At 36.0% G+C, this 14,817-nt stretch overlaps 1 protein-coding gene across 1 annotated transcript in view; it reads left to right on the forward strand.

Moving 5' to 3' along the window:
• thsd7a (thrombospondin type 1 domain containing 7A) overlaps positions 1–14,817 on the forward strand; it is a 214,013-nt gene that overhangs the window by 91,158 nt on the left and 108,038 nt on the right. The window contains exon 4 of the mRNA XM_015392697.1: positions 569–753. Within this exon, the coding sequence (XP_015248183.1) occupies positions 569–753 (185 nt within the window). The remainder of the gene's footprint in view (positions 1–568; positions 754–14,817) is intronic.

A 14,817-nucleotide genomic window follows, 5' to 3' on the forward strand; every position in this document is an offset into this window, starting at 1 on the left:
AGTCCATACTTTCCTGCGTTCTTCTCAGGAACATACTTAACAAGAACATGTCTATACTCATGTTCATGTGAATCGGGAAACGGCCGATGTTTGGTCACATTATCTTGAGTGCATAATTCATAGCTACAACTTACTATGTTGAAGCTTAGCCGCCCACAGCTGCATAGCAAAGGCTCCCTATCTTTTCTGTATGTCATTATTTTTGTACTGCTGCTCCTTCCCTTCGGCTTATCGCCTGCACCTGGAATGTCAGTCAGTGGCGAACACTATAACTACTGTATGACCTTCAGCATATATTGGAATAGAGTGTTCAAATGTCATATCATTATTAGATAACATTATAGTGATACTGAAACAACCTTCCAACCAAATAATGACTAAAATAAATCGTCACTGCCATAGAAACATCTTTGTGTTTTGTTATTTTTGTTTTATGTAATTTTGTAAAATGTATTTACATTCTTTTGCATCAGCAAGATTTACAATGTGAACTTTTGACAGTTACTCTCACAACAGGCTGTCTGACTCTTGTACTTCTTTCTCTGCTGTTTTAATGTCAACATTGTAGTTACACATGGAGAACAACTGAGTGGAGTGACTGTCGGGTTGACTTACTGCTAAGCCAACAGGACCGACGGCGCAGCAACCTGACGGGGCTTTGTGGAGGAGGCCTGCAAACAAGGGAAGTTTATTGTGTCCAGGCTAATGCAGAGCTTCTAAAATACCTCAGCAACCTGAAAGAAAAAGACAAAGGTAAATGTGAGACCATTTCCAACTCTTCTATTGTATTTAAGTTTGGGAAAGGTTTATTTTTCAAAATCTTGGGACAAACATAAATAAGATTTTTTTGTTGTTGTTTTATTTTTTTGTCTTGAAGGACAACTTACCACAGTTTATTTTTTCCCCCTGCTAATAAACCATATACTTGGATGTGGCTCCTTTGATTTAAACTGGTGTACTGTTTCTGCTTTTGTGTTGGCCTTCTTTTTATTGCAGGACTGTCTCTGTCCTGTGGAATGCAAAATGCAGCTCTGTATCATACATCCTTCCATAGAGAGTTGAGGGGAGTCTAAATGTCGTTTTTAAAGTTTACTAGAATCTACATATTCAATTCTAATGCCAGCTTACTAATCAGAAAATGTCCCCATTTTATGGTCGTATTCCTGATGAGTCAGCAGCTCAAACCAATTAGGCTCAGAGCTACTTGCATGCTCCAAATGGCATTCTTCTCTTTCTACCCATTTCTTGTCCCTCAGGTAAAGACATTGGATAGAAATCGTTTCTCTCTAATGACTGCTCTGTTGTTCTGTCTTGTCATTATATATTGTCAGTTGACATACGCCTGGCAAAAATTAACAGCTTTCTGATGAGCAAATGCTTTCTGACTAGCATACACTTTATCAGCATCGGCAATATAAGAATACAAATGCCTTCGTAAATGTGTGTTTACCTTTGGAATGATGGCAACTTTTGATAGGCGTCATCTATCAAACAGGCTGCTTTTTAGATATTTATGGTGAGACGTCCTGTCTTAGCATACCTGCATAAATAAAGCTAAAATTTAAAGAAATAAGTTTTTTATGAATAAAAAGTATAATAATTATATCAAAATTGTATTCTATAATGAATTTGTTACAAAATAAACTGATATGAACTCTAACTCTAATAAAATGGACAAACAAAATACAAGTTTTGTTGAAAAGATCAACTTTCTTTTCCTTGTAAGCTGAATATTTAATAAAAACATAACATGATAAATGTTGACAATCCAGAGCTTCGCATGAAACCCTGAGGGCCCATATTGTGATATTGTGTCTTAGTTACTCCTCTGTGTGGACACAGTGAAGAAAATAAAAATGTTGTTTGAACAGCTTCAGGCATAAAGCCTAAAGGCATCATTTTGGCTGCAATTATGGGTGCAAGCAAGCCACCGGCAATCTTAACAGCAGCCTAATAAATCTGACAACCTGGTAATTAGTTAAATGCACCAACTGAACCCCTGTGAGGACTGTAAATATTTGGCTACAGCATTCACTGTCCATTTATGAGGTCCAGATTACAGCCTCATTCAACACTGGATGGTCTTTGGTGGATAAAAAATGTTTGGTTTATGGCAAACCTCTGACTTTAGTAGTGAAGTAGTATCTGTCAGATAGGTTACAAATGACATATTCTTGTCATTTGTAGCCTATCTTGTCTAAATGTATCTTCCCAATAATCAATATGGCCATAAATTCAGGGAGCAGTTTGATGTTTGTTTCTTCAAAACAGAAACACTAACCTGAGTCTACAATAGTTTGAAGTCTGAATGGAAAACTGTTTAGGGCCCCAGTTATAACAGTACTGCTCCACATACTGTACCACCTCTGATGTCCCCTGCTGCTCTTACCTGACATGTCAGGTCAGTGCAAACTGATTCAGCTACACACCATCATGCTCTGCTTCTGCATCAAACTACGTACATATGAATCAAATTAAACCTTCTGAGAATGTAATCTGTATTTTATCAATAATTTCTCATTCACTCTAGTTTTTTGTATTTAAAAGGGAAATAGTGTTGGCAAATTCAAATTTAGCAAGAAAATAAATCGGTGTACGTCAGTTTGATTTTTGTCCTCTTCCAGTTATTTTTTTCTGTTCAAAAAAGTCCCCTCTCTGGGACTTAAAATACTTCTTGCTTCCTGCTTTAATTCCAAATATTGCTTCTTTTTATCTATGTTTGTTGGGCTTGTAGGTTTTTTTTTAGCAGTCTAGTGTGCAGACTTTCTTGACATCAAAACAGGGCTGTTAGATTTTGATACTCTTCACTGGATGATTGTTTGTCTGGCAGAAGGTTGTGGAATTAATCCTCGGCTCTCTAGGTCTGGATGCCGAACTCCATTGGATAAAAGATGTGAGGCCTTAACTGCCTCACAAGGAAAGAAGGCTGTGGCCAGTAGGATTCGTGTGTGTAAATCTGTTCAGTACTATTTAAACAATATATTTTTTCAGAAAGACCAAAAGAAAAAAACCATAAATGTATTCCATTTATCTTTTTTTTTTCTTTATGCGTTTCTGTCAGCTTATGTGGCGTCTGAATTATCAGCTGCTTTTGGTGTTTCAGCTTCTTTCTGAATGAAATATCTTATCTTTAATACTGGCTGCATTGCTGCACTTTAAATATTAAGGACACATTCTTATCCCATTTCACATTTTTTTGCAGAGGACTTTACTTCTTGTTTCATTAAAATTCAGGTTGTGTCAGTCTATACCAGCTGTGAATAAATGGCCTCAGATCTTTATTATTACCCTTAAACCACTGATGGCAAAAAGCTGTAAATTTTGGGTCCTGCCAGCAGCAGCAGTCCTTTTCAAAGCATGTTATAGAATATATAGCTCACCTATTTTAACATCTTATGCCCTCCAGTGTTCACAATCAATTACATTTTGAATAGGTACCCTAAGGTACCAGCAAAAATCTGAACGAAAAAATAAGTGAGTCATTTGTAACTCTAACCTGATGTTTTATAATACTGCATTTTGGATCATATTCATTTTTGCACTGTACTGAAGGTATTCATATTAATGCCTTTTGCACCATTATTTATACTGGTTTCTTTTTTTCCCTTACATTGTTTACATCTATCACTGCTGCACTTCATATTGGTAATGTTTATCTACTCCAGCTACAATATCATTACGCTGTTGTAAGCTCTGTACACTGCATACAAAATGTCAGTAAAGATTGTCTAAGATAATAAGCAAAAAATCCTATCATTAAAAAACTTTAGTTTTAGTAGACTTTGTTGGAACTGTTTGACATCCGAACAAATGTGCATCCTTTAAAAAACAAAACAAAATCTATACACTTGAAAATATTTATTTTCATAAACTAAATTTAAAACAAAGTTAATTTTAAAATATACCCACTAAAAACATAGTTTAAAATAAATAATGACAATAAAAAATATTGAAATGATGGGAAACTGAACTGATATTTCAAATCTGGATTCAAACAAATTAGAACTTATCTTTTTAATTTTCTAAAATATGTCTATAGCCAAACATGTTTGCAGTAGCAAAAATCTTGCATTTTGGTCTTTATCATTAGTTTTACAATAATATTCAACATTATTTTAGTCTATGTGGTACAGTATACTGAACCACAATAAAGCAGTTTTGTTTTTGTTTTTTTTGTTACCAAACACAGATAGCCAGTGTTTGCAGTGTTACATTTTTTTTACTTTAACATCTTTGACAATTTGTTCTCTAATGTTAAGAATATTAATTACTTTTTAAACATAACAACCATTATGTTAAATGCACACCAGCTTAAATCTCTTTTATCTTGTCATACTATATCGCATCATATAAGAAATATACATCATTTTAATTTATAAGTGTTTCTAAAACAAATGAGAGACTTTCACTAAAAAGGACGGACAGCAACTGGTTGTATCTTAAAAGCCCTTTATATGGAAGCCTATGTTATCAATAATTATTGTAATATCATTAAAGACTTCTTCCTGAATTTTAATATCCGATGGCAGCTTTTAACTTGCCACCTGAGTAGGTGAAGATCGGTTTACATGCTGACATCCTGTTTGGAAGCTGAGTCATTTGCCACGAGGATTTAGCTGGATTTGTATATCCGGCTGCAGCATGTCCATTTTAGTCACTAGTGAAAAAGGTCTTAATTTCTGACATTTGTCAAGCCAATTTAAAGACAAAGCTGCCCTCTTGACAGCATTTGAGAACATAACCTGAGGTTTAGCCAATGTGGCTGATCACTCTGAACACAAAAGGCAGCGATAGTCCACAGAGAGGTGAGACGTCCAGTTGCAACGTGCATGCAACGATGAGAAATTCTTAAAAAACAAACATTTTTAATTGACTGTATATAAAGATGTTAGAGTAACTTTTTCTTCAAGTTAAAGTATTACTTAGCAGCTTTTATCATATAATGAATGTAGGTTAGAATCTCAGTTGGTATCTGTAGAGACAATTGTACTATGCTCAGGGCAGCTGTTAAACAGAAATCTCATCCTTTAGTATTTTAATCCATTCCTGCTCATGAGGATAAAGGTGTTTTATCACTCTTTAGCATCATTTTATTTGGCCTGGAATTTTGATTTTACTGTAAAAGTACGATGTTATAACTGTTTCTGTTCAGTGTTTAGAGGGTATCAAACACCATTGTCAGAATTTATAATCCTTTCTCTAGTCCCTAATTACCTCTATCCTGAAATGATACCAGGCTGACACTGGTATACCGACATCACAAGTCAGGAAGTAGAAAAAACAGCTATTTATTTATTTATTTTTTATTATTATTAAGGACCCCATGCCCTTATCTTTGATCCTGAAACCTTTTCATTGGCTCCCATTGCATTAAGGGAAGGCGAGGTTCCTTGATCAGTGCATTTCTCAGTAATCCTAATGACTTCTGCTCTACATAAAACTGTGGTTATCCGCCTACACAAACGCTCCGCCACTTTGTCCGATCTGCAAGTGGTGATGTAAGGCAGTCTTGACATTCTGCGTGTTGTTAAGATGAAGTGCCTCTCTCAGAATCTAATCTGCACAGTGACAACAGTTCTTTTTTAGCTTTATGACATTGAGGGTTTTGCTGGAGAGCTCTCTGACTTTGTTCAGCCCTCTGACAGAAAATCCTAATCACCAGAGGAAGTGTAAGACTGGTAGACTGGCAAACAGGTTTGTAAACGATATTTGAGGGTAATTATGTTATTGTATATGTTGAAAGAGTTTTAGATCTTTGGTCTCATCTTATAAAAAATGGGAACAAAACCAGAGGTGATGCATTTATATTTTTATTGAGTGTAGAAGCTTTTAAGAAGCTCAACAAGCTGATAAAGAAGTATGGTTCTGTGCCTTGAAGTTCTCCAAAACATCTGAACATGATGTAAGTAGAAATAATCTTTCATAAAGTTAAGAACCTTCTCAACAGCACTGAGTATCCTTTGTTTCAACCTAAAAACAAAGTTTATTTAGTCAGACTTCTCCAGATTCACTAACAGTCAGGTGGCTGTGAAAGATACTTCAGCATCTATAACAACTCGTTGCAGAAACCCATATATGTTACAACAACATTTACAGCATCATATTTCACTCTTTTTGCACCACTAATTGATTTACTGCATGATGTATAATAGTGCTAAATGGATGCTTCATCAGCTTATGAACCTCCTGACAGTACGATTTAATTTCAGTATGATTGTATATTGATTCATGTTTAGCATGATTTGTTTACAGAAACTGTTTCCTGATACTAAAATCTTTTGCAAAACTTATAAATTAAATGTTTCATATATTTTTTAAATGCAGATCAGAGAAACATTTTGTATATCTTACCTGTAAATATAATCAAGATTTATAGAACTTCATATTAAATTTTTAAGTTTTTGCATACCTTTTCTGAAAATACAGGGGTTGACGTTAGCAGATGGAATGTGAACGCAACCTCTATAGTAACGACCTTAACAATAGCAGCACATTTTATATTTTTATGTTTTTCTAAGAACCTAATATTTTGCAAAAAAAATAATGCATGAAAGATTGACCTGAGCAACGTCTTTCAAAAATGTATGCATGTCTTTCACTTGAAATATCATCAAAATGAATACAAATGTAGATCCTTTGTCTAATATGTTACATTTTCCAAATGAGGTTTAAAAGGAAATGTTGGAGCAGATCAATGATGGTGGAACTGTAATGTCCATTGCAGTATCCATAGCAACCTCCTTAATAATATTGTAAGGACATTGTTGTAATATTGCCTCACTTTTTTATGGAGACACGGAGCTCTTTGGCAAAACTTTGTAACACAAGATTGTCAATATTCCTGGAAGGAAGATTAGGTAAAATAAAGTATATTGCATGCTTCAGTATTGGAATATCTTCAAACTGCATATAACTGTAGTTGTTTTACATTTTGAGGTGCTTAACACAATAGGAAAATGCAGCCATGATGTCCCAGATGTGCTCATTTAGATTTGGGTGTTGGGAATGGGCAGGGCAGTCCATAGAGTCAATGCCTTCATCTTGCAGGAACTGCTGACACACCCCAGTCACATGAGATCTAGCATTGTCCTGCATTAGGAGGGACCCAGGGACAACCGCACCAGCATATGGTCTCAGCCATGCTGCCTTTGGTGAGCATATGGAGGGATGTGCGGTCCTCCAATGAAATGCCACCCCACGCAGTGACTGTTTCTTTCTTGCTCAAAGGTGGAGGTAATGGTCCTGCTGCTGGGTTGTTGCCCTCTTACAGTCTTCTCCACATCTCCAGGTGTGCTGGCCTGTCTGCTGTTAGCGCCTCCAGCCTCTGAACACTACACTGACAGACACCGCAAACCTTCTGTCATCCAGGATGCTCTGCACTACCTGAGCCACTTGTGTTCGTTGTATAGTCTGTTACATGTTGCCAAGAATGTTAAAATACCACCAATATTTAAAAGTGACCAAAACATCAGTCAGAAAGCATAGATGCTGAGAAGTGGTCTGTGGTCCCTACCTGCAGAACCACTCCGTTATTGTGTGTGTCCTGTTGAATGCCAATAATTTCCATATGTTGTCGATTCCATTTGCACAACTGCATGTGAAATTGATTGTCAATTGTGTTGCTTCCTACAGTTTGATTTCACAGAAGACTGATTTTGATTTGATTGAAGTTATATTGTCTTGTTTATATGCTCCCCTTATTTTGCTCAGCAGGGTATTTTTAGGAGACAGATGTGACAGTGCCACATTTTCTTTGTTGACCAACATGACTATCACACAATTCTTAGAGAGACTGAGTGGTCATGCTGTTTGGTTCAATTTATTGTAAACTTTCCTATTTTAACCTCTTCTGTCAAAAGAACTTGGTTTTAGAGGTTTATTAGTGCATTCAGACATAACTTTACAAATACAGGCAACAGATATACTGTTTTAGGTAGAAGAGCATTTACCTGGGATCTTCCTAAATTACCTGTCATGTATTAATTTCTTACCTGTGTAATGTTTTGGTATTTCAGAAACGGCATACCTGGGAGCTGCTTGAATGTTTCCTTTAGCATAAGGATATTTCCAATTAATATCCTTATTATGTGATGAAGTTTATCAGATTGAGGTTTTAGTCCATACTCTCAAATTGACCTCTTTCTCTATGCATTAGTATAATCTGACCTTGGATTAAAGATTGACAGATATCTTAAGAGGTTGTTCACAACATTTTACATAACAAGTCTACAAGACATACTACTTTTGGACAACCCCCAACCCATACCCTCCATAAAAGCATTCATTCATTCACACTTGTTAAAACAATGAAATTGTGAACGAACCCCTAAATGCTTTATACTTGTTAAGCTATCCTAGATTTATGGACAGCGCAAGTTATTCCTCTCAGCTCAATGCTCTTTCTTTAGCACTGATTCGAAATATATTCAATCCTTCAGACCAACCAATGCTAAAATTATTGCTTCTGTGAGGGGGTTCACAATTGCTGATAGTTTAGTGCATTTCATTTCACATGTGTCAATACACTTTTTTCTTGAATCCAGTGGAAGCAACTTCATTCAGAATATTGAAGGTCATGAAAATGCTCTCCTCAGTAGATAAAAAGCCCTTATTATGTATTGTAGTACTCCAAGCACAAATGTGCTGAATGAATTTTAAAGGGTAAATTTAGAATTTAGGATAAGCAAACAATGTCTTCACTGGGAATTCAGAGCTCTGATGCTACAACAGTTTTTGCTGAAAGTGTAGCAGAGTTTTTTTTATTAGGCTGTTTTGATTCTGTTCCAATAGTTAAGAGTCATCTAGGATGCTTTGATATGTCAGTTTAATTTGTAAAGAGCAGAAAGCTGGTAGTACATCTGCATTCTGTCAGCTTTGTTTTTCAGATGTCAAATTGATCTGCAGTTGTTCGGTTTTGTGTGTGAGTGGTTGTGATTGTCTTTCTGTGGGTGTACAAGGCCTAATTAATGAATAATAAGTCTGCTCAAATTAGATTTATTAGTTCAGGCTGACAATGTAATAATGGAATAATGTTTAACTCATGAGATGGTTAGTTCTTCTGACTCTTTTCCCTGAGCAGATATGCTTCATTGATCATAGAGCCAGTGCAAGTATTCCTGTTTTGGCAAAAATAAAAGAGCCAGCATTGACGTACAACAATGAAATACATATTGAATCACACTTAAAGTGGTGATGCAATGAGTCACTGCACCTTGAACATGTGACTCGTGAGTTTAGATGAACACATACAGGGAGAGAGTTCTTATCTACTTGGCACAGGATTTCTTCTCCATCAGGAGGTAATCTCCCAGCACACCACTGAGACAGAGAGCCAGACTTTGGCTTAGAGAAAGTTGCTGCTGCAGCTACCAGCTCTCTGCTTCTGCTCTTGCTCATACATAAATGACATGATGTAAAAGGGTGGGAGATACCCCCAGGCTAGGATTTTGAATCAGCTTACCACCTTCTGGATCTTAACCCTAATCTTTATGGAAACGTAGCTTCGATCTGACCTCAGATCAGTATCGGACATACTGTTTTTCATCTAGCATTTCCCAAGCTAAAGCTCAATGACCTTATGTGTGAAATTGATAGAGCATCTTGTTAAAAAAAAAAAAAAGCTTTCTTTTCTTTAGTCTGCTGGAAGATATTTTGTGTGTTTTTATAGTATATTGACTAAATACTTCCTTATCTAAATATTCTACTTTATCATGACGCATATTTATATTTTATTATTTTATTTATAGCTATAGGAGGAGCCTTTCAAACTCTTAACTGCACTATACTGTTAAAAAGCTTCTATACAGCAAGCTGTTAGTTTAAACAATAACAATTGTGAATATAAACCAACATAGCTGACTTTTTATTTTTATTTTACAACATGGTCTATGAAGGTAAATTGTTGTTGCTCTGTCTCTCCTTGGTTTTGTTTATTCTCCCAGTGTAAACACAACGGTATATTTTAATAAAAGTGACATTAAAAATGGTTCTCCAGCTTGATCAGGATTCCCCAAGTGTAAAAGAATGGAAGACAAAATATAAAACTTTTGTTTAAGCCTCAATGATCACTACCCTCTGCATTGTTTAAGGAATAGTCACATAAATGGTGTCACACTCTCTACATTATGACAATCACACATGTATTCCGAGATAGAGCTGGAAGTTTTATGAGTTTGACACTTCTGGGGTTAAAAGAGAGGAGGTACACATATTGGCAGTTAAGGACTTTGCCCTGCCAACTAATGTATCCCCTGCTTTCTTTGGGGAATTTATTATAGGAGATATTATATTTTCTACATAATAACACATGTTCTCTGAGTTATGGCTGTAAGTTCCATACTCAAATGATGTAATTTAACATCAAATGAGAAGGACAGTCACTTTAATAACTGCTCATGCACAAGACCATCGTACCTCCTCTCCTGCTCTCCAGGGGTAAGGAGTTTTGTGTGTGAGCCCCGTTGACCTCGTGCACAGCACAGCTCTGCTACTGGGCTGCTAACCTCACTCAAAGACCCAAACCTTGCTGACTAAGCATGGGGAGAGTATTATTGTAATGGAATGGACTACATACAATGGTGTTTGGTGAGCACATCACAAAAATTGTTCTGTGGGACAACCAACAAATACAATGAATCCACAAAATAAAATAAAGGGTTGAGAAATAAATATCGGAAAAATACAAATTCTCAATCACATTGCAAGTTTCTCTTGAATTTAAATTTTCTTTATTTTGAAGTTTTTCAAAGTTGCAATAATATTACATTTTGAATATAATAACAGCTGGTTACTTATGAAGTGATGTGAAAGGATTGTTAAAGTGTTTTCAAAAATAATACAAAGCCAAGAAAATTGTGTAAAAGAATTATATACAGTATAGCTGCTTTTTGAGAAAGTTTGTAGCAAGATTGTCTTGCAACAAGCTGGTCGTGGATTTCAATCACAGCCCAGGGTTTTTCTGCATGGACTGCACGTTCTCCCTGTGCACGTGTCTGTTCTTACCGGGTACTCTTTTTCCTTCCTTGGTCATAAAACATGACTGTTAGATTAACTGGCATGGCTGTTTCTCTGCCCTCTGACCTGTCCAGAGTGTTCCCTGCCTTTTGCTCATGGACTGCTTTAGATGGGCACCAACACCACTCTGACCCTGACATATGAAGCAGAAGAACACGAATGGATTTTTGAATTTTGATGCATTATATTAAAATATGAACCAAAACAAACAAGTCAATCTTTCATTTTACATACATATTTCCACTAAAGCTGCGGCTCATTTGAACACTATTATAAAACCAATATGCTATTCATTAGGAAGATTTACTGGCAACACAAAGCATTTATCTAAGTAAACAAGTGAAGGACAAATTCAAACAATGTCTGTTCAACTCCACACCCTTCCACCCATTACCCAACAAAAAGACCAAACATAAAAAAAAAAAAATCTTGATTGACTCTGCAAATGAGGAAAAAATGTTTTTTTTTTTTTTTTTACATGTATATCTCTGTAACATGGGGATGTGTGCTATGGGTTGGCAGCCAGCTACCTGCAGCGACTGCATCAAAAGACAGGTTTCACTGTTGCTTTGTGGACATTACAGCCATATCTAACCAGACAGCTTTTCAACGATGAAGCTGCAGGAGGCTGGGCACAGACACAGCATCTGGTTTTAGCTCCTTAAGACAAAGAGGCAACCCAAAACTGCCTTAAAAGGAAAGAAATAGGAAATTGGACATACTCCATGTCAGCGCGAAACTGGTTATGATAATTAAATGACTGTAAAAGCCTACATATTTCATGAAACACAAAATTGAAATAACTTTTATTAAAATCATCCAACACTTGAAAATATAGAAATATTTGCAAAAATGACTCTTTGAATTTGTATTCACAAATCAAAGCAAGAGACTTCTGGAAGATACAGAAGTTGATTTGAAAAACAAAAACATGCAACTACTTTATACGTTAGAAAATTGACTAAATTTGAAAAGTGAATAAAATTCCTCCTTTTATATAATGATTAAAAGTGATAGCTACAATTTTTTCATCAAAACAAATACTTAAAACCTTAAACATCCGCAGAATGCCTTGATTATATCAACAGTATTAATTTAGCTATAAATTAATATACGGTAATGAATAAATTATGGTTTTATTAATTTTGAAAGGTCCAAAATGTAAAAATATTTACTTCTGGTTATGATTATTAACATCACCATGAAGGGAGGAATAGTAGGTTTATGTCAGATCAAATGGAGCTCAGGAATGTCGGGATTGTTGTAGCTCAGATTGACAGAGCTTGGAAATGTCTACTTCTTGGTGTTGCATTTCTCATATTCAAACCAAAAAAAAATAAGGTTATTATTTTTTGTTTAGTAAACAATTAACTACAACCCGATTATTAATTAATTTTTTCTCAATGAAATTATTTCTGCAAAAAGTTTGCATTTGTATTTGCGTTGAAACTAATTTATTGTCTAAAGCATGAGTTCTATGTGTAAAGTGTCACTTCAAGCATTACAGGTATTTATGTAGTCTTCAAAGTAATTTATATGATAACCTTACCTGGAAATAATCAAAAGCATTGCTTAGTTTGGCCATGAGTGCTACTCTATTGGAAAGAGTTTTATAACAATTTATTAAAATTGCAAGACTGTAAATTACCAGTGAGTCAAATTAATTTTACATGAGCTCTGTCTGGTTTAAATATGATCCCTTTTGATATTAATTTAATGTATACAAACAAAGATGTCTTTAAATCAAACGAAGGGAAATTCATTTCACTGCTGGAAATCTGCACACTAATACATGCAAGAGCCATATTAATAATTCAAATGTGGGCTATAATTTTTTTTTTTTAATGGGAAAATATGTCATCTCTGCAGATGCTCATCATGCACTGCGCTTCTGTTGCTGTGGTAACAACCAACCCTTACAGAGCACCAAAACCTGTTCCTTATGCCTTGCATACTTTTGAACACTTCGGAGTCCAAGGACTTTCAAGGCTTTGGTTTAAGTAAATCAGACACTTTATCTGCCAAATATGTTTAAAATTTAAAGCTCAGAACAACATAGTCAAATACAGCACCCATAGGCACAGCCAAAGACTGCAAAGCACCCTAGTTTGGAGAAAAATAACCCAACATTTGTTGAAAAGTTAAAGTAAACTCTTAACTAAAAATGTTAGAATTTTACCTTCAGCTTTGTCAGTCATCTTTTCCATTTTTGGCAACCCTATAAACTCTTTAGATCCTGAAACAAATACCCACAAACAGTATTTACACAATTGTAAACATGTTCACTAATTTTCAAACACTGGGCTGCTCAGTGGCGCAGTGGTTAGCACTACTGCCTTGCAGCAAGAAGGTTCTGGGTTTGATTCCTGGGCCGGGGTGTTTCTGCATGGAGTTTGCATGTTCTCCCTGAGCATGCGTGGGTTCTCTCCGGGTACTCCAGCTTCCTCCCACAGTCCAAAAAACATGACTGTTAGGTTAATTGGCTTCTCTAGATTCTCCTTAGGTATGAGTGTGTGCGTGAATGGTTGTTTGTCCTGTTTGTCTCTGTGTTGCCCTGCGATGGACTGGCGCCCTGTCCAGGGTGTACCCTCGCCCATTGACAGCTGGAGATAGGCACCAGCACCCCTCGCGACCCCAATTGGGAGAAGCGTGTCAGATAATGGATGGATGGATAGTTTTAAAGATTGATTGGTGAAAATTGCCATTGCATTGAAACCTAGCCACTATAAATGATAAAACGACAGACTATCAAGACTTTCAAGGGTATCATTTTCCCAAACTTTAGTGCAATTGTCTTATATTTTTATAGTTGATCAGGTATGTATATTATTGTTTTAGAAAGGTGTTTTACAAGGTATTGATCAACTTTCTGCTCTATCAAGAACAAAAACAAAAAAAATTATGTCAGACTTAAAAGAATGAAAACAAATAAAAATCTAACAACAAAAACCCTCCATGAATGAGAGCATTTGATCTGTGTTTAGTCATAAACACTTTGGGGTCATGAGGCCTGACTCTCAATGGCCTCTCCTGCTGTTGCTCTCTGCCTGTCTCTGCTTTGCTCTTTCCCGTCTCTTTGTGTGCATGTTGGATGGTGTCTCTGTCTCTGTGTGCGTAGCTAATAGAGCTATTTCCCCTGTAATTACAGCGGGTCAGACCCAAAGACAGCAGAAGCCTAGTGTCCCCCCTCTCCTCTCCATCACCTTCCAGATTACAGGTAGGTAATTTTAGCTAGACTGAATATGAAGCCTGCCCCGTCCCTCCCAGCACCACCGTTTCCCTTTTCGATCGTCTCTGCTCCTTTTTATCCTCCCTCTCTCTTTGCTTCCAGCACGGCAGGTGCCTCATTTGTTCTGTTTTTTCTCCTGTAGTTTTCTCTTAGCCAACTCAATTTGCCTCTAAGTCTGATCACTCATAACTCTCATATCTCAGTTTGCCGTTTTCTCTGTAGACATTCTACTGTATATGAATTGTTTTATTAATTCATCTTCTATTTAAGCAGTTTTTATTTTTTTTCCCACACTTGTCTCCCTTTGGTTTTGGTTTTCATTCAACTTTAGTTTCAAGCTAACAACGTTTATCGCAAAAGCATCGCAAAATTCTCCCAAAACTGTGCATGTTTTGGGAGAATTTTCATAACTACTTAAGCTATGCTTTTTGAGGTCTTGCTTAGTTCATGTCTATAATTTAACCCTTGCTTCTGCATTAGAGGCATTACAGTATTCTTAGACATGAGTTGCAAAGAGCACATTGAAATGTATTTAATAAAAGAAAAGATTTTAAAATTTATTTTTATAGTTTAGA

This window comes from Cyprinodon variegatus, unplaced genomic scaffold, assembly GCF_000732505.1.
Source record: "Cyprinodon variegatus isolate N-32 unplaced genomic scaffold, C_variegatus-1.0 Scaffold603, whole genome shotgun sequence".
Classification (NCBI taxonomy): Eukaryota; Metazoa; Chordata; class Actinopteri; order Cyprinodontiformes; family Cyprinodontidae; genus Cyprinodon; species Cyprinodon variegatus.